At 33.0% G+C, this 27,858-nt stretch overlaps 1 protein-coding gene across 1 annotated transcript; it reads right to left on the reverse strand.

Moving 5' to 3' along the window:
- Positions 1 to 4,104: 4,104 nt before the first annotated feature.
- LOC132725847 (mucin-2-like) lies at positions 4,105 to 18,568 on the reverse strand. The gene is made up of 14 exons (XM_060711029.1): positions 18,411 to 18,568; positions 17,255 to 17,353; positions 16,130 to 16,333; positions 15,746 to 15,853; positions 14,736 to 14,793; positions 13,980 to 14,152; positions 13,021 to 13,212; positions 12,515 to 12,589; positions 8,613 to 8,738; positions 7,863 to 8,318; positions 6,252 to 6,429; positions 5,866 to 6,101; positions 5,022 to 5,111; positions 4,105 to 4,286 (listed from the first exon to the last, which is right to left on the reverse strand). The coding sequence occupies exons 1-14, from the start codon at positions 18,460 to 18,462 to the stop codon at positions 4,273 to 4,275; spliced, it is 2,061 nt and encodes a 686-aa protein (XP_060567012.1). The 5' UTR covers positions 18,463 to 18,568; the 3' UTR covers positions 4,105 to 4,272.
- Positions 18,569 to 27,858: the final 9,290 nt, after the last annotated feature.

Consider the following 27,858-nt stretch of genomic DNA (forward strand, 5'->3'; position numbering starts at 1 on the left):
CTATACACTGGGCATGTAAAAGAACCAAGGAATCTATTCAATAAGAGCTAGGGACTGGTTCCCGGATTTCCTTGTATCTCATAGCTGTCTCTTGTGTCTGCTGAGGTAAGGACCCTACTGGAAATAAGTGCTTGCACTTTCGTAGGTTATCCTTGACCGCCCGGTCTAAAGAAAATCAATCAATTCAATCAATCTATAACCTGACGTTCTAGGTGAGGTTTATATTGCATACAAATGTATATGCACAGCCATATAACCTCTCAGAAAGAGCTTCATTACTTAAGATTGTAACTGAGTTCCTTTATTTGCCATTCATAAGCCAAGTGTTGTTATTTATATTTTTCAAAACAAAATTATATAAACTGTTAACTACTGATTGTTTGCTTTATCACATTCTTTTGCCACTTTTGTGACTTAAAAAACATCAATGCGCGATTATGCATATCATTTAATTGTAATGTCCCTGCGTTACACAGTCACTGTAAGTGCATCAATTAAGAAGTTACTCTATTTTACCGTGAAGAGTTCTTATCTTTCTTGGTTCAACCATATTTTATTCTTCACATAAGCATATTTACATAAATGATATTTACATATATATATATATGTTTTTTTTTGAGTTATTTTTTGATATGTGATGAATATAATATTATATTCACGAAGCTTCTTTTCTGAATTTATTGAACACATTGTATAGAATAACATTATTTAACTCATTCAATAATTTCAATATTGAACCTACATTTATTCAATATCCTCTGTTAGCCATTGCTGTTAAAGATATACAATGCTCAAATTTGATATTTGAAAATATTGATAATTTCAACACAGTCTCTTTTGTAATTATTATATGATAAAAAATCATTCATGGACTGCATACAAAGGAAATGTGCTATGTTTTTAACTCTATACTTTACACTATAGCTGGACACACTATGAATATATAGTGTCATTAAAAAAAACTGGCAGTTATTGTAAGAATGGACCAACTTTATTTGGCCTGTAATTGGAAACGTATCTTCCAATACTGCCAAATCATTATTATTCCTGGGCCACTAATATTTATGGTTTTTCATGCATATAAGACAATCCACTAATTTAAGATCCAAAGAAATTTCATTTTTTGTCTGCTGTAAGATTATTTTGCATCACATTTTTTACAATTTACCTTTTAGAAAAATAAACAGTCATTGAATTTTAAGAACAAAAAAAATGTTTCTTTGTGACAAGACCAAGAAAAATTTCATGCCAGTGAAATTAAGTGAATTGACAATACATATTTAGTACATTCATTTATTCAAATCTTAAGTAACAGCTTCATAGATAACAGATATTTTCTGTGATAAAAACCTTTTACTTAAAGATAAGCATAGAATGTCTTAGTTTTAACCCTAATGCCAACTATAAATTTTGGTGATTCAGTATGCCAGTAGATAAAGTAAGTTAATATATAGTAAGTATGGTCAATATGTAAACCATAGAATGCCCATCAGAAATTTGGTAAATTCATTTCTATGGAAAATATGATGAACTGTAGTTGTGAAATTATAGTAATAAATCTGAGTGCATGGGTCTTTTGAATTAGATATTTATTAATAATAATAATTATTTAGTAATTATGTGTTAATATGTACAAATGTAATAATTGTGTGTTTTCTATATAAGTAAATGAGCATTTGTACAAAAAAGTAAATGAAATAAATATTTTAGATATGGTACACTTGTTTTTATTTATTACATGCTTAATTTATTACATATTTGATATTACATGTAAATGATTAACCTTTTATTGGTGAGTAACTTATTTGAGTAAGTAGAAACAAATGAAATTTGTACCAAACAATGATGACACTGTCTGGTCAAAATGTTTGTGTACCATGATTATTTTGTACAATGATCACTTTTAAAAGGTTATTTCAAAAAGTCATATATTGGTCATACTGTACAATGGTCATAATGTACAATGGTCATACTATGCAATGGTCATACTGTACAATGGTCTTATTGTACAATGGTCGTACTGTAGAATGGTCGTACTGTACAATTGTCATACTGCACAATGGTCATACTGTACAATGGTCATACTGTACAATGGTCTTAATGTACAATGGTCATATTGTACAATGGTCATACTGTACAATGGACATACTGTACAACGGTCATACTGTACAACGTCATACTGTACAACGGTCATACTGTACAACGGTCATACTGTACAACGGTCATACTGCACAATGGTCATACTGTACAATTGTCATACTGTTCAATTGTCATACTGCACAATGGTCATACTGTACAATTGTCATACTGCACAATGGTCATACTGTACAATGGTCATACTGTACAATGGTCATACTGTACAACGGTCATACTGTACAATGGTCATACTGCACAATGGTCATACTGTACAATTGTCATACTGTTCAATTGTCACACTGCACAATGGTCATACTGTACAATGGTCATACTGTTCAATGGTCATACTGTACAAGGGTCATACTGTACAATGGTCATACTGTACAACGGTCATACTGTACAACGGTCATACCGTACAACGGTCATACTGTACAATTGTCATACTGTTCAATTGTCATACTGCACAATGGTCATACTGTACAATGGTCTTAATGTACAATGGTCATATTGTACAATGGTCATACTGTACAATGGACATACTGTACAACGGTCATACTGTACAAGGGTCATACTGTACAAGGGTCATACTGTTCAACGGTCATAATGTACAAGGGTCATAATGTACAATGGTCATAATGTACAATGGTCATACTGTACAACGGTCATACTGTACAACGGTCATACTGTACAACGGTCATACTGTACAACGGTCATAATGTACAAGGGTCATAATGTACAAGGGTCATACTGTACAATGGTCATAATGTACAATGGCCATACTGTACAACGGTCATACTGTACAACGGTCATACTGTCCAATGGTCATACTGTACAATGGCCATACTGTACAATGGTCATACTGTACAACGGTCATACTGTACAATGGTCATAATGTACAATGGCCATACTGTACAACGGTCATACTGTACAATGGTCATACTGTACAACAGTCATACTGTACAATGGTCATACTGTACAATGGTCATACTGTACATCGGTCATATTGTACAATGGTCATACTGTACAATGGCCATATACTGTACAACGGTCATATTGTACAATGTACATAGTTTACAATGGTCATACTGTACAACGGTCATATTGTACAATGTACATAGTTTACAATGGTCATACTGTACAACGGTCATATTGTACAATGTACATAGTTTACAATGGTCATACTGTACAATGGTCATATTGTACAACGGTCATATTGTACAATGTACATAGTTTACAATGGTCATACTGTACAACGGTCATATTGTACAATGTACATAGTTTACAATGGTCATACTGTACAACGGTCATATTGTACAATGTACATAGTTTACAGTGGTCATACTGTACAATGGTCATACTGTACAACGGTCATATTGTACAATGTACATAGTTTACAATGGTCATACTGTACAACGGTCATATTGTACAATGTACATAGTTTACAATGGTCATACTGTACAATGGTCATATTGTACAACGGTCATATTGTACAATGTACATAGTTAACAATGGTCATACTGTACAATGGTCGACGTCATACTGTACAAGGGTCATACTGTACAATGTTTATTCTGTACAATGAATATACGGTTCATAGTACATGGACATGTGGTTATGTCATTCTTAACTCTTTCCTACACAATGCAATCGAGCTTTTCGTTCTTTTCATGCCGTTTTTTATTCTGGCGTTATTCGTTTCTTATAAATGTAAAGTCGTGTTTGGATTTAAATAATATAAGAAACCGCCTTAGTTCCGATCGGCTCGGAAAACTATGGCAAAAGCTTCCCTAACTTATACCAAGGTCTTCCAAATAGAATGGTCTGGAGTCTGACCAATTTTACAAAAAAGATATCTCGGCTGAGTCACGTCATTAGGCCATTTGAAAGACCCTGTCTATACCAAACGGTACAATAGTCTTTTTCTGAATAGAATAATACACACATACACACACAAATAACAACAATATATTGATAACACTCCATGATTTATTTAACAAATTAAACAACTAAATACTCTGTCATGTCAGAGATATTGGTAAATATATATATCTGGCCATATACAGGAAATGAGGAAAAAGGCAAATGTCGTGACATGTTTTTTCAAAGTCTTGTACACTTTACGTCGCTTAGAGTTGTTTATTTCTTGCCAGCTGAAAATACAAAATAAAGATGTGTTACATGAACGAGCGTAGTCTTCGTATTAGGTAAATAAATAAAGCCTATGACGGCAGATCATTGACCGGAAGTAGCAGAAGACACGATGCATATAGTCTTGCAAGGCATGGTACAAATTTCATATATATGTGGTTATATAGAGTTCACATAGATTCACATGAGAATATTTTTATAAGTTTTTTTTTTCTTTTAATTTTCTGTAGGTTTTAATTATTTTATCTTGCCGATTTATCACGTGTTTAGGTCTGTTTTCCTAGATAACCAACTGGATTTTTACCAGTTTCTTCCAAAGTGACCGACTACTTATCACACATAGTTTCTGAATCACAAATGACCATTACACTATCAATGTCCGAGATCGATGATTTTTAAAACAGCTGTAAGAGACAAATGATCATAAGACTCAATGTCCTATATTACTTGTCACGGACAAATTAATTACTCCCCGTCCGAGAATCGAACCAGCGTCCGATCAATGCGATCCCTATTGAGCTTAGTGAACCAACTCTTCTGAAGTATCATTGGATATACAAAGTTCATTTTCCCAGTACATCTAGTTTCTTACGTTAAGAAAATACTTTACTTTTTCACTGATGACTTTCAGCATTACAATCCCTTAAATTCGAGCACAAATAAAATGAGTAAAACTTATTGATTGATTTACTTATAACAAAGACAGGTAAGCTGTATACATGTAGATGTTTACTTACTTGGACATGTACAGATTGGACACCAGTTTGCGTCGAATGTTGCACATCCATTTGTTGCCGGACAGTCCGCTGGGAAATCAGGACAAATACCTAGAAACATAATTCTGTTTGTTATCTTGATCTGTTAAAAAAGTTATTGAAATGGCATATGCAAATGATGATGGTAGTGTACTTTGTAGTTTCATTTCAGAAAGCAGTGGTACACGGCGAATGATCGTGGAAAGGATTCCATAATCAATTACATGTACAACGAAACTGTCTAGTACCGTCCGGGAATCGAATTCGGGTAGCCTGATTCACAGTCCATTAACGCTCAACCATTTGAGCTAACAGGCTAGTGTTTATCTATTTAAAGTCAACTTGCATGGCAGACCACTTTTGTATAATTGTATATGTATCATGCTTTTAAATCTTACCGTAAATTGTTTACAATATTGTTTAAAAATCATTCAAGAGCATGTAACAAGTAAGAGAATTGAACTCTTTTTGGTAATAAGTTTGCTTTTGGGTCAATTCCATTATTCGATTGTAGGTCATAGGTACATTGTATAGTATGTCTAAAGTTCGTTAACACTAAATGCAATACATGTATGTGATTAATCAAATTTTATTGCTTTGGATAAGCATTCTTTAAACAAATATTTTCCTTGCATGTTTTGTAACATATATTAATCCTATAACAAATATTATCTATACTTGTATGTTTTCCTACTAGTATACTTTCTTTTATCATATTTTCCTACTTGTATGTTATTCTTATGTCATATTTTCCTACTTGTATGTTTACTTCTACATTGTACTTGTATGTTTTCTAAGATTATCAATAACGTCAAGTATTATTTACCATCCCATGTAGTTGTAGGGCCCTGAGCAGTTGTTGTAGTTGTCGGTCCCTGTGTGGTTGATACTGATACAACAGTTGGTTTTGTCATGTGCGCGGGTGCTGTTGGATTTGTCATGTGCGCGGGTGCTGTTGGATTTGTCATGTGCGGTGGTGCTGTCGGTTTTGTCATGTGTTGTGGCGCTGTCGGTTTTGTCATGTGCGGCGGCGCTGTTGGATTTGTCATGTGTTGGCTGGAGCTGGAAATTGAAAACAGAATAGAAAGCCATTTAGAGGCTGAATGCCTTGAATTGTCGCTTACTAGTATTTTAACTTTTCAAGATTATATGTATATAAGATATATTGGATTTCATAAAATGAAATATGATCGCTGTAGCATGTCACTTTACCTAGAATTGTTCGACTGCTGCCCGGACTGCTGCGATCCCGACTGGTGTGTGCTGGAGGAGTGTGAACCAGTCTGATGGGAGGAGCTAGAGTGGGAGGAACTGGAATGGGAGGAGCTAGATTTCTTTGTGGTAGGCGCATGCGTAGTCGTTGGTTTTGTTGTTGTTGTTGTTGTTGTTGCTTCAGAGAAATAAACATGAATGGTTACTAACAATGTGAATTCGTTACAAAATTCAAGTGAACTCATTTTAACTTGACTGTTTCATATAAATTTTATCAGAAAAAAAATACAAGTACTATCTACAAATTCCGAATGTTTAATAACTCGAAACGCAATCAACTACATATATAAAGAGCAGAAAAAATAAGGCATTGCGAACCTTAATACTGGGAATTGCGCTTGAAATAATCAAACTGCGCTTGAAATGAACAATTGCGCTTGAAATGAACAAATCGCGCTTGAAATGAGCAAATTGCGCTTGAAATGAGCAACATTTTCACAGATTCAATAAAAACGAGATAGGTTTAAATTAGGTTTCGTTTTGCCTAATTTCAACTGTGGCTTAAATCTTAAAGCACGGATTTATATTGTAATGTAAATCCGTGCTTAAAGGCACTCCACTGAGGGTTTTTGTTTTGACATATGGAATATTTTTTCGAGATTTATTGCATCAATTGATGTAGGTCTTAACTAGTAACATGTGTACATAATTTTAGACCATTCTCTCACTCTGTGTTCCACGAATAATGGTTTTTATTTTGCAAAAATGACACACAATAAAAAAAAAGGAAAACATTGCAACGCTTTTCACTCAAACTGAGATGAAGACTTGAGTTTGTTTCTTTATTATCTTTTGCTGACTTTTTCATTTTAAGTGCATCATTTGTTATACGCAAGAATTTCAAAAGTAATGTTTTGAGGCTTTTTGGCTGAAGTGGAGCTCTTTTAGACAATAATATAACCCACTTTGAAAAACTCGAACATTCACATTTCACAGTATTTCTTACATACGTGCGTACCGGTATTTTAATTTAGTTACATGATATTTTCAGTGTATTATCAACAATTCTGTGAACAAAAAGAAAAACGTATTTTGTTGGTTCACTTTATAGCAATAAAACAAAAGTGGTCACAAAATAATTCACGCGATGGGCATTTATAAACAGTGCACATCATAATTAAAGGAACGAAACATTACTTTAATCATTTAATTGAATCACAGTGTAACCTTTGTAGAACGATCCTCGTTGGTAGAGTAATAATCGTTTTTCCAACAACAAAAATCAAAACTTTCAAAACTAATAAGCCTCCCTATAACAACACTTCTAGGCAACAAAAAAACCCTCTGGCTTTCAAATGGTGCTGTCCTGTAAATGTTGTTTCTACTGTATAGGGAAGTTATTATAAGAACTTATCGATATGTGAGTGTATCGTCGATATATATGACATCCGATATCAATATATTGCCAATATGCTTTATACTGAGCTAATGACATTTCGAGTTAATATGAGTACGAAAATGAAAATGAACACACAGAATGAAAAAAAACACACAAACAAACAAGTAAGAAATGCATTTATAAACGAAAAGTTATCTGTAAAAGGAACTTACCTTTTGTAGTTGTAGTGGTTGGTTTTTGTGTTGTTGGTTTGTGTGTGGTAGTGGGTTTATGTGTTCTAGCTTTGTGTGTGGTAGTAGGTTTTTGTGTTGTAGGTTTGTGAGTTGTTGGTTTATGTGTAATAGTTGGTTTATGTGTTGTTGCGACCTTTGCCGCCTTAGTTGTACGATGATGGTTATTATTGTGATGATGCGTTCTCTTCGTTGTAAATGATGACGTAGATTGATTGCTGGTCTGGTTACTGGTGCTACTTGACGAAGAATGACTTCCGGATTGGTTACTGCCGGAAGAATGACTTGCAGATTTAGCGGTGGTTGCGGGTTGCTTTGTAGTGTGATGGTGGTGACTAGCAGTGCTGGCAGCAGATTTAGCGGTAGTAGCGGGTTGTTTTGTGGTGTGGTGGCGGTGACTAGCTGTACTGCCAGCAGTGGAGGCGGCAGTACTTTGGGCTATATTTTAAAATAGATATAAGGTTAAGTGTAAAAACTTATTTACATGTATTTAAAATCATTAATTCAACCATTATTTTGTGATTTCGTATACCTTTTTTCACTTACTATATGATTTAACATTGATTTCTTAGAAAACAATTTAGCCGTTGATGGCCGTGTGATAAAGGTTCCATGCGAACCCAAATTGACCATTGAAAAACTTGTTATACAAAGGTACATTATTCATCAACATTTTGATTATTTGATATTTTTATTTCTGAAATCAGAGGATTACCTAGAAGAGAGACCTACCAGAGTGTTGTCCACTTTGTGACGAGGACGAAGAATGGGATGTTGAGCTTGTGGAGTTTGACCCTGTATTGTTTGACCCTTGTTGACCACTACCGTGTGTTCCGTTGTGTCCACTTCCGGACGTTCCTTGCAAAATTTATTTCATTACGGTGAATTTTGGTTAGTTGTGATATATCATTGATGATGATGATGATGATATAGAATGATATAGAATGATGATTTATATTATTATTATAATGATGATGATGATTATTTTATTTTATGCTTTTCAGTGGATTACTGATTTATCCGTGAAAATTATATTTGGTAATTTCACAGTGAAAATTATCAAAATATAATTTCACTTTTTTCAATGACGAAACTACTTTTTTAAGATTTTCCCCATGTGGTACCTCAATTTTATTTTTGCTGACAATTCTGACAATGTCAGGCTGTTTAAAGAAAAAGGAAAGCTGAAATTGATAAATACCTTAAACGTCAAAAGTAATAAAAAGAAGAAAACTTACTTCTGTTCATTCAAATTCCAATCACCAAATTTCGTCTCTAAATTTTTTGTTTCATTTTTACAGTCTGAAAAATACATTCCTTCCACATGCAAACTGCTCTTGATGACATTTGGGCATATTAAAGTATCCTACGAGTAATAACTGCCGTATGCTTTATGAAAAATTGAAAAGCAATGACAGCTACAGCTCGTAGAACAAGTAAACCAACCCAGCGTTCCGAGCAAGTTCCAAGTCATCCATTTTCATAGCTGCTTTTTTCATGTTTTCACATCTGTCAACACTTAATTTTTGTCTGTTTCAATCCTCAAATATGTTTTCTTTCTTTTAAAAAGGTGTATGACTAACAATTCCAAATGATATCCCTCTGAATCAAACACAAATTATTTTCCTCCCGTGAAATACACAACTTTAAAAAATGGCTGCCGCTTACATTTAACAAAGCCAGGTCTAATATAAATTCGCAGTAGGTAACAGAAATATGGATGGATGGTTGGAATTTTCTCCTACACGAATTGTTTGTTTTTATTATTAAAACAAGCGATCATTCATATTTTTTAAACAAAATAAATAATATCACTGTCATTTAATGTTGATTGTCGGACTTATTTTTCAGCTCAAGACTTCTTGTTTTTAATGAGAAATTCTCACGAAATGGGGCTCTCAATGGGGAAACAGATTTTAATATTTATGTTTATATTATGGAAATTTCGTTTAAACTTGTTTTTTAGCATAAAATAAAAAGAAAATTTGTTTGTTTGTTGTGTAAGATGTAATTTTATTTCATCTCGTGAACTTTAAAAACAGTATTCTCACTCGTGGCTACGCCACTCGTGAGAATACTGTTTTTAAAGCCCACTCGATGAAATAAAATTTCATCTTACACACAAACAAACAAATATCCTCTATATCACTTTAATTATTATGATATAAATAGTGATGAAGATGATGATGATAATAATAATGATAATGATAATAATAAAAAATGTAATAACAAAAGACACTTAAAACCTTGTGCTGCGACATTTTTTGGATAAATGTGTATAAAATGAATATAAACCTATAACTGTACAGCAAGATTTACAATTTCTTATGATGAACAACCAACTTCTAAATATGAGATGCATGAATATACATGTAAGTTATTGTGCCCCCCCCTTATACATAACAGAACAGAACAAATATTTTATTTAAATTAGGCATTACAAGCTTATCGTCGTTAAACAATGAAAAGAAAAAGAACATGCATTTATTTTGGTATGACATGGAAGATTTTACATATGATATATTAATATTTATTTCCTTATCACATATATTCTGAGACTGTAACAAAAGAAAAAATATATTTATATATACACAAAAGTTAAGTGGAAAAAAATTACATAAAAAGGGATGAATACAGATTGAGAACGACATTTATAATATAACATTAGTGAATCCCTCAATTTGAAAGCTTTGACACAATATAGAGCCATTTAAAAAAAATCTTCTAATTACTACTTTGCATCAATGACATATACTTAATTATATTTGTGTTGATAGAATATTTATTTCATTAACACATATATCCTGAGAATTTAACAAAGGAAAAAAATATATTTATATATACACGAAAGTTACAAGGAAAAAAAGAACAAAAAAAAGGAATTAATACAGATTGAGAACGGCATTTATTTTATTACAATAGTGAATCCCTTAATTTGAAAGCTTTGAAACAATACAGACCTTTTTTAAAAAAAAAACAACTTCTTATTACTACTTTCCATTAATGATATAAACTTAACTATATGTGTGTGGGTATAATAATACCTGGGTATATAAAGTCTTCGTTTAAACCTGCTTACTTGTACTTCAAAATATAAATCTTAGCTATCACCAATTAGAAAATCATTTACACTACATGTATTTACAATGCACAGGGCAATAGCAATATTCTGGATAAAGGTTAAACAACTTGATAGTCTGACATCATCTATTACTGCTTAAATTTGATGTTCAAAATTGTAACATTAATTTTGATTGGTTGATAATTTAATAGAGGTTTGTTACAAGAATTGTTAGTGGTTGTAAGAAAGTATTTAAATGTAACAAACCTCATTACATTTATCAATAGTATTTCTATGTTAGTTATTACAAGTAAAATGGTTTACTGCGGTGAACATTTTAATGATATAAAGATATTTCATTTAACTATTTTCAACATTATTTTTTTATTCATTTTATTTATTTTTTTATTATTATTTTTTTTTTTTTTGGGGGGGGGGGGGTGAATAGATAAACTATATCAGGAATATAGCTGACAATTGAATAATTAAACGATCAATATATAGAAGAAGCTAGGTCTTTAGAAAATGGTGACCGTTGAAGACCGGAGAAGGTCGAACAAAAAAAAAACAATTATTTCTTTTTAAGAAAATGATTAAATAGGCCTATACCATTTTATGAATAATTCCGAGCAAAAAATAAATAAAGTAAACACCCAAGTTTACGCAGAAAATATCTCTATTTATTATGGCAGATGCCACTACGAATATTTTGATTTTGTAGATTTTCAGTATAAACAATTTATTTTTTTTATAAAATTTGAGATAGATATTAACGAAACATTGATCAATTTCAAACACATCATGTAAGTTTTCCCACCTTAAACGGTAAAATAATTAGAGAAAATTAGAAATATCACGTAATAGTTTTTTGTCTTAATTAGGTGTAATTCGGACTAATTCCCTACAGGTAAATCCGTAACGTACCGGCAAACGGTATTTAGCTAGGTTTTCGAAAAGGTCAATTAACCAATCATGTACGGTTTACAGATCACATGCTCCTCCATGTACCGAAAACAGGTCACGTGCTCCTCCATGCCTCAAAAGTTAAACGCGTACCAATACCCTGCGGTCTCCAGGGTAATGACAAAACTATTTCATAAAGTTTATAATTGAGGTTTATTATATTTATTTTATCAATAAATATGATTAAGAATAAAACAAATCTGAATAAATATTAAATATATCCAGAGATATTTGGTATTTTAATTTGCACTATAAAAAGCGTATACAATTTGAAAAACGGGTTTGACTAGAAAAGTAAATTATGATTGGTTGAAAAGTGTCACGTGTATAAACAGATCAAAGATTAGTTATTGAAAACATCGGGAAAATCTACGGAGTACAAGTCGGGTCATGATTTACAAATAAACAAAACAACGGAATCCATTTATGATATTTTTACCCTACGAAATACTCCCCCTGCTTCGGAAAAGGCGTCCCGACATTTAATACGCGAAATGAATAATGGCATTTTGCATCAATAAAAACAACAGAATACATTTATGATATTTTAACCCTACGACAAATAGTGATTGGTTCATTCAAATGATTGGTTGATTTAAAGAAATGTTACCTGATGTATGATTGGATCCTGACGTGCCGGATGTAGAATTTTGAGACTTGCTGGTTAATGATGACGAGCTTGAATCTGCAAATTAATTAATTGTTAATAGACAGTAAATTATCCGAACCCGGAGAAGTACGAAAATAACCGGAACTTTCCGAAAACAATACGTACAACATCTAGTAATAAATGTATATACGGCATAGCTGGTTATTGTAATAGTCGGTATTTAAAGTGAATTGGTCTAAAAATGAAAATTTCGGATCATGTTTATCAAATTTACCAATAACAGCTTCACATACAAAGTATAATTATTTTATTGTTTGTTATTTTGTCTGATATATTAAATATCATTGTCGGGTAAGATGTACGGAATTATTCTTAAACAGCTGTTCAGTTGATGTCATACATATTTTATAATCAACCGTAGAGAAATGAGCGTTCGCGCGTTCTTAATTATAAGATTCACTGTAACTGCATAAACTTGTAGAGTTTGTAGTAAATAAGAATCTTACTTGAGAAGTTGTTGGAGCTTCCAGAATGGCCGCCATGGTGTCCACCGGAACCTGCCGTACTGTTATGACCGGAAGTACTCTGGCTGCTAGAGTGTGTGGAAGTTGTACTAGAGGAGCTGTTTCCACCATAGGATGAAGAGGAACTGTTGTGACCTCCGTGCCACCCACCAGCACTTTTATTTCCATCAACAACTGTAGGCAAATATTCATGATACTATATGAACTTTGTACAATTATTGTCATGTTCTGAACTTCTGATTTACTTTAATAATACTTCTTAAGCTCTATGATACAACTCAAAGAAATGCCCGAACGCATCGCTGTTGATGTTTTATTATTGTGTCACGTGTTTTTTGTTGTTTTTTTTTTGCAACATGCACTGTTTTGACTATCAAGGACTGTAACTTTAATTCTTAATTATAATATAGGATATGTGAATTATGAATTTCATCATAATTTTCAGAATTTTCATCAATAGCTTATGTTCATTAAAAAAAAATATTATGATTTGCCGTTTAACATCATTCACTTCTTCAAGCGCCGAAACCGCAAACAAACTGTTAAAAAAGTTAGACGCAAAAATCTTGTAAATAATAAATTTAACTGATTAATATTTCTCCGAATTTGTTCAATATATATATAAAAAAGCACCTTTATTTGAAATGGCCTACTTTTGTCACATTTAAAATTGAAATATCTAAATTTACTTTCACGAAAATATAGGAAGAGTCGATCAAGCGATATAATTATATTGCTGATCATATGATTTCCAAAAATAGAACAAATAATTCTAAAGATAGAAAAGAATTTCTAAAAATAGAAAAATATATGTCTTAAAATAGACAAAATATTTCTAGAAATAAAAAAATATTTCTAAATAGATAAAAGAATATCTAAAAATAAAAAAATATTTCTAAAAATAGAACTTTTTTTTTCTTCTAAAAATAGAAAATAATAACCTTTCATATATTGGTCTATGACGTGGCCTTTTCTGGTCACAGTTGTCTCAATAGTCCTGTTCACCTCGACACCATCAGCTTTTGTTATGTTTGTGGTGACCGTTGTTTCTTTATCCCCTTCCGTTGTTACAGTTGTGGACGATTCGTACTCAATCAGTGGGCCTTTCGTCCAACTTTTAGAATATACATTGTACTCGAGATAATAATGTGAAAGCAAATTTAAACGAGATCTGTATTGTTTTATTTATTTACTTATTTATTTATTTATTTATTTATTTATTTATTTATTGGCTTTATATTAACTTTGAAAGTTATATTCTTCACACAAAAAATATATACATAATACTTGATTAGATTACCGACGCAAAATATTTAAAAAAAATCGATAAGAAACGTGCATTAAATACAGCATATTTAAGTTTTTTCTATAAAACAGGATTTATTTTTATTGAGTGGTATGAAAATAAATATTTCATATTTTCATCGAGTGGTATGAAAATAAATATTTCATAAGTGCTGGTAGCCACGAGAGAAATGTGATAATTTATAGTAATATTCGGAAAATGAAAATACGCATTTTATTTCATCAATATTTCTCAACATTTCATTAATTAGAATATAATATAGAGATTCTCTGGTACATCTCGTCTCGCATTTGATGATTTATTGCACTATATGAAAGGTAAATAAGCCAACAAGTAATAACAAATGACTTGTGTATATATCAAAGAAGAATAGAAACACATTTACACTTACCTACTAGATGAGTTTTGTGAACCTGCTTGGTTTCCACTCTGTGATTTACTTTGATTTCCTAAAACAACACAAAATGTTAAGCAATTTTTAACCACCAGTCAAACCCAATACAATACAGCAATGACATTAGGGGAAAAACAACATCAACAACAACAACAACAAAAATTCATGGTATGTGCCATCTTAAAACTTGTACGCTTCTAATATCTTATTTTTGGAAATGGTATAATGTTCCTATTATCATATGAGGAAGCTATCCAGCTAAATTACAAAACGTCGGTGGTTCTACTCAGGAGCCCGATCTTGCCTGAAAAAAAAAATTGCACGAATGCCGTCCGAGTTCATCCTTCATCAGCAAAGCTTGAAAGTAGCTATATGACCTATACTGTGTTTTTACGACAAGAAATTGTTCTTGTATGAAGGATTTAAAGGTTTTATAAGTTATAACCCATATATACCTTGCTTGGTAAGGGTTTACATATAAATATTTAAAACCTGTGGAAAGTCTTTTTGTCTCATTGCTTTGGTTCAAATTAAATTTATTCATCATATATTTTCTCTTTATTATAAATGCCGCATTTCAGTTGCCAAAAATAACGTGAATGAGTTTTAATTATCTAATCTAGATTAGAGCCCGGTGTAAAACACTAATACATAGTACCCTTAGTTGTAGGGTCTCGTCCGTTAGGTCATTAGTCATTATTAATTAATGTCCTGCATCCATATTTCGCAATAACATTAATTTAACGGTTTTAATCCAATCGAATTCGACGTTACAAAGGTGCCGTATTATGTAAGAAATCATATAAACTTTACAATTATCTAATTGAATTCGGCGTTACAAAAAGAAGATATTTTAAAAAATTGAAAATGTTACGATTATCCAATGAAATTGGCTGTTACAAACATGCAGCATTTAATAAATCACGCGGCTAGGTCACTTTATTATATATACATGTAATATCTTAAATCGCCCTAATGGCGACAGTTTTTTATTTTTTCATATTCACCTGACGAGCTAGCTGTGGATGATGCTTTGGCTGCTGCTGTTGTTGTCGGCTTCTTTGTTGTTGTTGTTGCTTTTGTAGTAGTCGTAGTGGTTGCTGTTGTTGTCGTTGCTAAAGTAGTAAGAATTTTCTTTTTTGTCATTTTTTATGAAAGAAATGAAAAAAAAGCAAAACTTAAGGAGTCAAAACTTGTTACTGACACGAAAAGAACTGAAATTTAATAAATAAATAAATAAATAAATAAATAAATAAATAAATAAATAAATAAATAAATAAATAAATAAATAAATAAATAAATAAATAAATAAATTAATAAATAAAATAGATATATAAAGAAATAAATATATATTTAAAAAAAAACGTGATCTAGAAATAAATTCAACTTACGTGTCGTTGTTGTCGTGGTAGGCCGAGTGGTTGACGTTGTCGTCTTCGTGGTAGTGGTGGTTGGCTGTGTAGAAGTTGTTGACGTCGGCTGTGTTGTTGTTGTCGTCATCGATGGCGTTGTCGTTTCATGTTTAGCACAATTGCATGGCTCATGAATAATCTTGACTTGTGGGGGTGGAGCTGTTGCACACGACGGAGCGGCTACTGCAAGTCAAAGATTATAGAGCCATTATACCATATTTGGGAGAATTAAAGTCGTTAAATGCCGATGATAATCATATTGTATCCTCTTGATGGCGGCTCATATTGGATTGGTATTTGTGATTTTTCACGCCCAGTATGTTTAAAATTTTGACAACGTATCATTTCTTATTCATTTAATAGTTTAATTTGGAATATTGCACATGCACCTGTCACCTATGTCAAAAACCCTAAATTTAATTCTAAATACTAATTGGTGTTTAATCAAATTTATGAAATAACTGAAGGTCGAGTATACATCCGCGATTAAATCCCTAAAGTTTGGTTTCTTTAGTAAAATGATTGAGGTCACTTACTACAATGAATATTCTCATCGCTTTCCTTGGTTCGAATTCCGGTACAGTTTTAGAATTTTCTTGCGCAAAAAGTTTATGGAAGGTTGGCGGATCTACCCAGTTCCCAGAAACCCACTCGTTTCTGAAGTCAGTGCACGAAAGAACTCTTGGTGTCTTCTTTAACCGATAGACAACTGAAAGTCACCAAGTGACCTTTACAGCCTAGGTGTGACCACACCGACAGTATAGTCTTAGGTGTGACCACAGTACCTTTGGCTCCCTCACCGCGACCGAGTGGTTTAGGTCGTTGACTTCAAACGACTTGCCCCTTACAGATGTGGGGTTAGATTCCCGACAGGGCATTTGCATTATTTCATGTGAGAAAGTTATCCAGCTAGCATGCAGAACTTCTGTGGTTTAACTCATGTGCACGTTCGATCTGAAATGATGCATGCAAGTGGCAACCGAGATCTTCAGTTACTAGTAAAGCTGAAAAGTCACCATACAACCTGTACTGTGCTGGTGCGTCGTAAACAAAGCGTGACTACACCGAAATTATTTGTCAGATAGTTGTTGTATAGAAGCTTACCTTTAGTTAAGCACATTTTACACGAGTAACAACCGTGCTCATCTAGTGTTGTACAGTGACTCATCGGCTGATAGGTGGTCCAGTCTTGTGTCACAGCAGCTGCAATCAAAGCAAAAAATCAAATCTGAAAAATGTCGCCTGTAAAAAAAAATCAAGCACTGAATTCTTATTTATATATAGATTGGTAAAACAGTTTCGTTTAAGCTATAAATAGAAGAGGAAAAAAAAAAGAAAATAGATGTTTACATCGTTAAATAAGTGTTTATGTATAAAAAGATTATTGTTTTATGTCCTGCATTAACCCTTTCGCTGCCAGAGGGTTATTCATTAATTGATCACCTATTTGCCAGAAGGTTTTCTAAGAAATTACTATATTATCTATTAATATTATTATCATTATTTGTTATTAGTATTAGAATAATTATATATGTTTCCAAATCTGCTAGTATAATAATAATTATTGTCGATGGTATAATTATCTATATATTTATTATGATTATTATTTTAATTATATTTATTATAATTATTATTATTATTACGATTATAGAAACGGCAAAAGCCGTCCATATGGCAAATACGCCGAAATATGGCAGTGAAAGGGTTAATATGCTTATTTATTGACTATCCTATAAATATCCTTTGGTTCAACTGATAAAAAGTGTGGCGCAGTCTTTTTATATTTTAAGAAATTGTAAAATTTTATCCTAGAAATGTTGTCACTTTCATTATCAATCATTGATCAGTGACCATTATAATAGTCAATATCTTTCAGTATATAGCCAATTCAATTCAACTCAAAATTGAAAAAAATGACCAAAATGTCATAAAAATGACTGAGATCAGTAGCGGGTATTTCTACTGAAAAAAAAATGTGTTTTAATTTCATGAAATAGGTTAGGTAATATTCGTTAATTGTACATTATACATGTAATTTTATTTATTTTTATAGAAAAGTAGACACTTTTTTAAGAGAATATTTCTGTTTCCAAGAGCTATTATCATTATTCTTATAATTGTTATTCATTTAATTATTATTCTTATATTCTTTTTTGTGCCTTTCTTCGCACAGTTATACATATATTAAGCTAACTTCTACTTAAATCAGTTAATATGATACTGAATTGAACTGACTGTAAAAGAACACCGTTTTACTTACACGCTGTGACCACAAGTAAACCAGCCACCCATATTAATCCGTAAAAAGTCATGTTTAACTGTAACAGCTAGACACTAACAATACCTTCACAAACCAACAACGTTTGTATTTAAGGTTTTTTCGACAATGACCTTTTAAACATAGGGCTATCAATATGATGCAGATATCAAAAAATATCTTGTAAATATCACAACCTTATCATTTCACGGGACACCGTTTCATCGATAATTATTGATAGACACGCTGCTACCGAAAAAAACATCTGCCATACCGTAGACCTTTAACAGCGATAAATACCAATCACCACTGTTTTTCAACTTTTGGTTTGATGACAACTGCACCGAACGAACTTTTAGTACAAGTTTTAAAAATGCGCACTAAAGTTGTTAGTAGTTTTGAATTGTTTTTGTATTTTAAAGGTTTTTAAAAAGAGAAAAAAAATCGTTTGGTGTAATTTCTTTCGATTTAGAAGAAATATAATTAATTTATTTTTGTAAGCAAACAAAAGTTTTCCAAAGTGCACTTTCATCACACGATGTTGATATATTCGGGTGATTTCTCACGTGTCTATGATACCAGAACTTTCACCAAAAGTTCGGCTGAGGCCGGGTAGCAAATTTACAAGAAGGTGCATCATTGCAAAAAAATGTGTCTTTAAAGGGACACCACTGGGTTTTTTTAGACATGACGGGACTGGAAATATTTTTTTTTCGAGATTTATGTTCCATTTAATGAAGGTCTAGAACAATGACTTGTGTGCAAAACTTTAGATCGTTCACTCCCTCCGTTTTACCAAAATAATCATACTAATTGTGAAAAGATGACCGTAAATTGAGAACCGTTACCACCACGGACTTTAATTGGCAAAATAAATCAGTGGTAGAAACGTTTCACTCAAATCGAGCTAAGCATAGAGCAAAATGCGATTTTCATTTTATTTCTGAGTATAATTCTTATATTTTTTTTTTTTGCATGTCGTTCTGTTATAAGTGCCCCAGGTGGTCTTTGTAAGAAATTTATTGTGCTTTTAAACAATAATGGAGTTCCTTTAAGATACAATTGCACTGTCTTTTGTTAGGAAACAAGAAACACATCAGTATTAATTTAGAAGATACTTGAACGAATTTTTTCTTTTTTAATTATATTTAGACAAAATCAATTGTAAAAAAATGCAAAAAGTTGATTGTACAGAAAATCAAACTTGACCTAATTACGGGTCAATGCAGCAATACATACAATCACTGAAATCTTTCGGAATAACTTTAAATTACCAAAAATATCCTAATGAAGAGGCATAACTCCTTTAGGATGTCCTAATGAAGGGGCATAACTCCATTAAAATTTTACTAATGTAGAGGCATAACTCCATTAAAATTTTACTAATGTAGAGGCATAACTCCATTAAAATTTTACTAATGTAGAGGCATAACTCCATTAAAATGTCCTAATGAAGGGGCATAACTCTATTAATTAACATTGATGGCTGCTAAAAATGAACTGAACTGTTTTTATATGTCAACTATAAACACAATCGCGGAATGTAAATTTTTTACAGAAAATCTGCTTTTTACGGGACATAACTTTTTCAATAATAAAAAAATCGAAAATTACCGAGTCTTTTTAGAACATAGCTAAGATGCTAAATATAAACACACTCTTCAAAAGTAATCATGCGGAACCCATTTGTTTGCGGACAGACGGACAGACGTTCTTCTTGAGTTGCCTTTATGGGGTTACTTCTTTGATTTTTGAGTTCCAAAACCCTTTAAGCAACCTATGTCCCCATAAACAACTTTTTCTCCCGCAAGATCAGTCTATACGTAATGAATACAGACATTCATCTAAAAATGTCACCTGAGTGCAAACAGACGGACGGACAATAAACGTATAATGATTGACGCCGGACCACATTTTATGTATTTTGCTTGTTAAGTTTTGGTATGTATTTGTTGGGGCTTATCATTTACTTTCACTATTGGCTGTATTAAATACACATGTATATACATGTAATAAGTGTGCTTCCATTAGACAGTTAACATGTACGTATACGTATATTAAGGCCCTGTCACACTAGACTGCGCTTTCACTGCGTTTGCCCGACGTTGTTAAATTAAACAAACGCCGCGAGATCGCAATAAAAATGTGATATTTTCGATGACATGCAGTCTTTGCGGCGTCTTCACGACGTCCTCACGGCGATCATGGCGATGTTACGGAGCTTCCACGGTGTTTTAATTGGCGGACTGCGCTTCTACTGCGTTCTTTGCGCTTCCACTGCGCTTTTACGTCGCTCTTGCGACGCCCAAACTGCGCTTATATCGCAGAGCTCCGTAAAAGCGCCGTGAACATGCACTATCTACTGGGCTTTTATCAGAACGCCGAGTAACGGCATGCTCAAAATGCGCCGTCGGACGGCGTTCTATGCGATGCTACTACGATGCTGCGGTGATGTTTGCGATCTTACTGCGCTCACCTCGGCGTTCTGAAGTTTCTTTGGACGCCTTGAGAACGCCGCCTTAGTGTGACTGGGGTTTAACACATAATGCACTGTAAGGACTCGTGACCTTTATTATTTCCGTTCAATATAATAATTATTGTACTTTGTTAGCGAAATATGATCTTATCTTCAAATAAAGGAAGGCATGATTATGTTTTATCAGTGGTTTTAAGTTCACCTGGAAGAACGTATCGTAAGGTTAATAGGTTCCCCTGATTACCTATCTAACGCGGACTGACCTCATAACGTCGCCATAAATATCTGCGTAATCGTTACATATTTTCGTAGGTTATAAAAGTGCTTGAGTTTTTTTTTCGTCGGATAAAAAATGTTCGTCAACTAGGAAGTTAACTCGTATGAATTAAGACCCGGGTGAAATTGGGTCAATTTCCGGAATACTCCGTATATATTTCTTGTGTATTTTCTTATTCTCTTGCTGTAAGTATATGAGGCTAAATTCAGGATTCCAAAATGTTGAGAGTTAACTTTCTTCAACTTTAATCATCAACACTATCTATGAAGACCCTTATGAAAATTTCAATTTTTTGTGTCACGTGTGTATTTGAGTTTAGTTATACTCGCCACCGGTTGCCCATATAGGCAAATCCTCCAGACGAGTCTTTTATATTTTTGGATGATAGTGCAAGATACAGATACAGAAAGATGCCCCAATTCCAGAAGCTTCTACTGGTTCTTTAACGTGCCGAATGTTAAAGCACTGATACGCGGGACCTTGATTTAAAGTCTCATCCGAAATACTTATTAGTAATTTTAGTTGGCCAGTCCGGGAATCGAACCCACAATGTCGACATTACAAGTCTCGCGCTCTTACCAATTGAGCTTTGCGGGCTGGCACGACTGATTTTGTCCAGTTAAAGAGGTGCGTCTGCTGCCGCGTAGTATAATTTTTATCCTTCCGCCCGAAAAAAGGTCCTGAAAAATACACACTATATACATGAGATATCACATAAAAAAACACATACATGCAATAAATATACTTGAAATATGACCAAACTAGGAATAAATTTAAATGACACACTTTCAAATTTTAAAGAAAACTACTGTAGAACTCAGTTAGATCGAAGTTGAAGGAACCTTGAGACTTCGACTCATGTAACTCAAGACCGGGTTGACTTGTGGACCGTGTCGCCTTGTTCCTCTTAATTGGACCATGTCCGTTTTTATACTGTATTATTTGCATTGGACTTTTGCTTGGAATAGATACGACGTGTAATACTATTTTGAGCTCTACCACTCTTCTTTACTTCATACGGGGCCAACGACACAAAAAGTATGGTGACTGGTTTGCGCCATGTCGATTTTCCGGTATTTTCGTTTTTCGAATTTTTCGGTGAGAAATCGGAAGTTCAACAAAGTCAGGCAAAGCTATGACCATTTGTTGCATTTTTGGCCATTACATGTCAAATCATAAATTTCATTTTTCTTTCTTCTTTCTTTTTTTCTTTTTTTTTTTTTTTTTTTTTTTTTTTTTTTTTCGTGTTTTTTTTTTTGCTTTGCTAGTTCGACATTGTTGCTTATTCATCATGTAGTATTTTACGCATGCGCTTTATTACATCACGCAATCATGCGCTTTCCTTATTTGGCAAACAAGCGAAAATACATGGGGGTTAACAGCAAATGAAAATGTAATTATGCAATTATGCACTTAAAGTGTTTTGTTTCAGCAGATTTTTAATCGGTTAAGTTATAAATTTACGGTGCTCGTAAACATTCATCTCGTTACTTGAGCATTTCGAGCTTATTGAGTACATGTGTAATATACCAGCTGATTGTTGACTCCCATACACCCCCCCCCCTCCCTCCACACGATCTTTCACAGCATGTACAATATTTTAATGACATTTGAACTTGAATTCTTGTTTCTATTGGATAGATTATAATGTTTCTTGTCAGACAGCTTTGATACGCCTTAAAGATCCTTGGCTTACAAATATTGATGTTTGAAAAACAATGGGTGAGTATTTTTAGATTTGAAGAAGCCTTTGATTAAATTGGTGACAGTATAGTGATTTATAAACTTTTATGAAAAATCTGTACAAATTTTACAATCAAATCCCTCTAACAGAGAACAAATTGTGTGTGTGTTTATTTATACTCGCCGCCGGCGAGTCCTCCAGAAGAGAATAAGTCATTTTCATATTTCGGAGGATAGTGAAAGATACATTATACAGTTTGATGCTAAAATTCCAAAGGTTTCTCCCAGTTCTTTATGGTGCCAAGCGTACAAGCGTTTATGCAGAAGACCTCATTTTAAAACTTCATCCGAAAGGCTGATTCGAAATTTTAGTTTGCCACCCCCGGAAATCGAACCCACAATGATGTCGAAATTACAAGTCTCACGCTCTAACCGACTGAGCTATGGGTGCTGGCTATATACATTTGTAATCAATGATAAATCTGAAGGTTGCCGGTTATATCAGGTGTACCACAGGGCTCAATCTTAGGTCCTGTACTGTTTCTTTCATACACAAATGATATGTCAGTCGCTACGAATTCAGAAAGTGACATGCATGAAGACCTTTCGACATTACACAAAGCTGACAACGTTTGAGTGATGTAAAGTCTGAACTGCAGCTGGACTTCAAATATCAAAACTTTGGAAATGGTGCTCCTTGAATAACATATAATTTAGAAAAGATAACATGCATGATAAAATCTAGAAATGTGTTCATAGGACACGGGTGCCCCCACCGCGCCACTGTTCTGTCAATCTTATGACTCAAGGTCAAATATTTTTTGAAATCTAAAAATCTTTTACTAAGTAAGAGCAAAACTAAATATGCTGAGCAACCTTCCCGTAAGGTTTAATGACTCTATGTCAAATTCTTTTTGAGTTACATGCGACACAAGTTGAAAATTGCAAACTTTTACTAAGTCAAGGGCAATAACTCTAAAAATACTAAAAATATACCGACGAAAATACCTAGGTACACAACTACACATGCTGATGAACATTCCTTTAAGGTTTCATGACTCTAGGTCAAATACTTTTTGAGTTACATGCGACACAAGTTGAAAATTGTACAATTTTACTAAGTCAAGGGCAATAACTCTAAAAAAACTAAAAATATCCAGACACAAATACCCAGGTGCACAACTACACATGCTGATCAACATTCATGTAAAGATTCATGACTCTAGGTCAAATACTTTTTGAGTTACATGCGACACAAGTTGAAAATTGCAAAATTTTTCTAAGTCGAGGGCAATAACTCTAAAAATACTAAAAATATACCGACGAAAATACCTAGGTACACAACTACACATGCTGATGAACATTCCTGTAAGGTTTCATGACTCTAGGTCAAATACTTTTTGAGTTACATGCGACACAAGTTGAAAATTGCACAATTTTACTAAGTCAAGGGCAATAACTTTAAAAAAAACTAAAAATATCCAGACAAAAATACACAGATGCACAACTACACATGCTGATCAAAATACCTGTAAAGATTCATGACTCTAGGTCAAATACTTTTTGAGTTACATGCGACACAAGTTGAAAATTGCAAAATTTTACTAAATCAAGGGCAATAACTCTAAAAATACTAAAAATATCCAGACGAAAATACCCAGGTGCACAACTACACATGCTGATCAACATTCCTGTAAAGTTTCATGACTCTAGGTCAAATACTTTTTGAGTTACATGCGACACAAAAGACGGATGGACAAGGGTGGACAAGGGTAAATCTAAATGCCCGCCACTAAAGTGGGGGCACAAAAATGACCAAAGTAACATAAGTATTCTTTCTCTGCATATTGAGAATTAAGTATATATATAATAGTATAAATTATGTTTTTTTGTCAAAAGTTAGTTTGACTGCATATTTATAACTGTATCTCTTTAAAAACATATATTTGCTAAACGTTACCTAAGCATGCTACTAAAATATCCCTGTTCAAAAGAAATGAAACTTTTCTTACACCAGAAATGATACAACTGTAACAATTGTTTCATAACGTCATCATGGTCCCCATCGTTGATTATTGATGTACTATAATATAATATTATGAAAACAGATCAAATAGAATAACGGAAAAAAATAGAACCGCCAGAATCATTTTAAACCAGTAACAAAAAAATTCTCTTGAAATTTTTTAATCTAAAATGGCTATCTTTTTCATCTAGCTGTATCAATAAATAATTTTCTGGACTTACGGTGTGTAAGCGACAGATAAAATAACACCAGCATCTGTTTCTGATTTCTCAACTTACTATGACCAACACAGAAAAATGCATAAAAAAACGAAATCAAATCATTTGAAACATACTAAAATACTATTATTCTAGTCTGAAATTATGGAACTCTATTCCTTAAGAAATGAGAAATTCAACAAACCTTAAACTAATTAAATAACATTTCAAATGTGTATTATACTTTATCAAAAGATGACTTTGAAATATATATAGTATTCATAATTGTCTCTGTCTTCTTTATTAAAAAGGAATCACTGAATATAATGATCCTAATAATTACTTGTAATATGTCTTTTTGCTTTATAAACTTGTATTTTGACGTCTTGTCTGTTATATGCAGGCTTCATAACCTCGGAACCCCTTTAAAAACTCCAATTTATTACATGTAAGTTACGCCCATTCTTTTCTCGTGTACGGCACATGCATTCTTTTACTTGCTTTTCATTGAATATGGCCAGTATGTCACATTGAAATTCCAAAAATAACCGCCCTAGAAAAACATTTTGTGGAAATTTTTTAAATTCAAAATTTCAAACCCTTTTCCCGGTTTTTAAAAGTTGAATTCTGCTTAAAACCGGGGGCTAGGGGGGGTGGGCCGGGGAACTTGCCGGGGTTTCCCGTTTCCCCTCCAAAGAAAAAGAAAATCCCAAACAAACCGACCTGCCCAAACCCTTTTCCAAATTTTTTCGTGTTGGGCTTTCTTTAGGGATTTTATTTTTCTATTTTTTGCCTTTTTTGAAATCCTTGTTTAAAAAATAAATTTCGTTTTCTTTGATGCTTTTAAAGTATTTTTTTAATAAAACTACCTTTTGTTTTAAAATCCCCATAATGCCCCCCGAATCCAATATTTTCCCAATTTTTTAGAAAAAAATTGTTTTTTAAAAAATGTGTTTTAAAAGGGTGAGGGCCATGTGGGGAAAAAAACGCTGAATATAAACTTATGTGTCGTAATGGTAGCAAAATGTAAACAAAGTGGTATTTTGACTTCCATACAAAAGCAAATTAATACTATTTCACTATAATTTTACCATATGCAAACAAAGCTAAAGAAGCAAAGGTCCATGTATATAGCAAATGAAAAGGTTTTAGGCGTAACATGCGTTCTGTAATAGACGTACCGCCACCTTTGGCCGTGCCCTTCTTTTCGTGCTGACACGTCCCCATTTGGTTTTATAATACATGTATAAGACAAGATTCCTGTGGTGAAATAAGTGCAACCCTCTAGCAGACGACATATTAATTCAGATTTAGACACTTAAGATAAATTTTGCCCTCTCGAAACGTAAACTAGGTTTAATTTCAACTTCTCTTACCGCCGTGGTCTACGAGTGTGCGCGCGAACTACTTTTTCTGTGAACAGACAGTTTGAAGGCAGACGGTAGTCAACAGGCAGACGACAGGTTCTAAGCCAAACAGGAAAATGATCAGGAAATTTTGGTTTTTTCTCGTCGCGAGCAATGCTTTTGTTGCATCGCAAAGGTTATGCATTCTTTTTTCTTTCTTTTTAACTTGATGTCCCTTCTTGCACTATTTTCCTAGCATGCTTTACTCTTTCAAATAATAATAATAATAATAATAATAATAATAATAAGAAGAAGAAGAAGAAAAGAAGAAGAAGGAAGAAGAAGAGAAAAATTAAAGGAATTACAATATTTGCCAAAACCTTGTCTCGAATTACGGATTCTATTTTATTACTATGTTTGAGAAAATCATAAGGTCCCAGTTTGAATCGTAAACGTTAGAAACCCCAAAAGTTTGTAGAAGGTTAAAAAGTTTTATTGGTAGTAAAACACAAACATTTCGGTAGGTCCTAAAACAATCGCAACTTCTCGGCCCTTTCCGTCCAACTTCGGATAATAACCTTGAACATTTCTGGGTATTACGGTATTGCGAACCACACTTTACACTTCATCAATTTAAAACCAGTTCTGTCTTGAAAAAAAAAGATATATTATAATATATATAATATCAAATGTCAAATTTTGCATTCTTTCATATTCAATGTTCTGAAAAACAAAACCTATATACCTGTTGAAAGATAGTTCGGACTTGGTTATAATTGTTATGTAAATTTGGGCAATCTTAAACTTGTTCTTATATTCATATACATATGTCCATTAAATTATATTTACGAAAGTACACTTAATTTTTCTGCTGGAGGTCAATGAAAACCAGTGCGTAACATATTATACCAGATTTTAAAATCCTTTTTTTCGAAGTCAAAAATAACGTGATATGACTACCTTTATTTTCGTTATTATATATCCGAGATGTTCCCATTGAATGGTCGAACCCCTGGTGTTTCCCAATGAGTTTTTGTTTTTGTTAATCCGGGAAGGTTTTAGTCTTCACCATAACACCGTTTTTATGATATTCGCAGGCTACGTCCTCGCAACACTCAAAAAATATTGGTCCCGTTTTAGTTCGTAGAAAGTAGTCACTTTTAGTCATATTCTGGATCCCTCCAAAATCCTTGTTGAAGAATAATACTGTTCTTCAACTATTATTCATCAATATTAAACCCAAGTCAAATGATGCAATGCAATCTTGTTCAGAAATTCCTGAAGAAGGAAAAAAAAATAATTTTAAAATCTAGCAAATTTTTTAGTAAACTTTGAAACCGGTACAATATCCCAAAATTTCCTACAGTTATGGACAGTAAATTTCTTAATATCCTTACTAACACCCTCCCCAACTTTTTATATTTATTTTTCAAAAATCAACAGCAG

Source organism: Ruditapes philippinarum, unplaced genomic scaffold (genome assembly GCF_026571515.1).
Source record: "Ruditapes philippinarum isolate M1 unplaced genomic scaffold, ASM2657151v2 ctg6928_1_1_1_1, whole genome shotgun sequence".
Classification (NCBI taxonomy): Eukaryota; Metazoa; Mollusca; class Bivalvia; order Venerida; family Veneridae; genus Ruditapes; species Ruditapes philippinarum.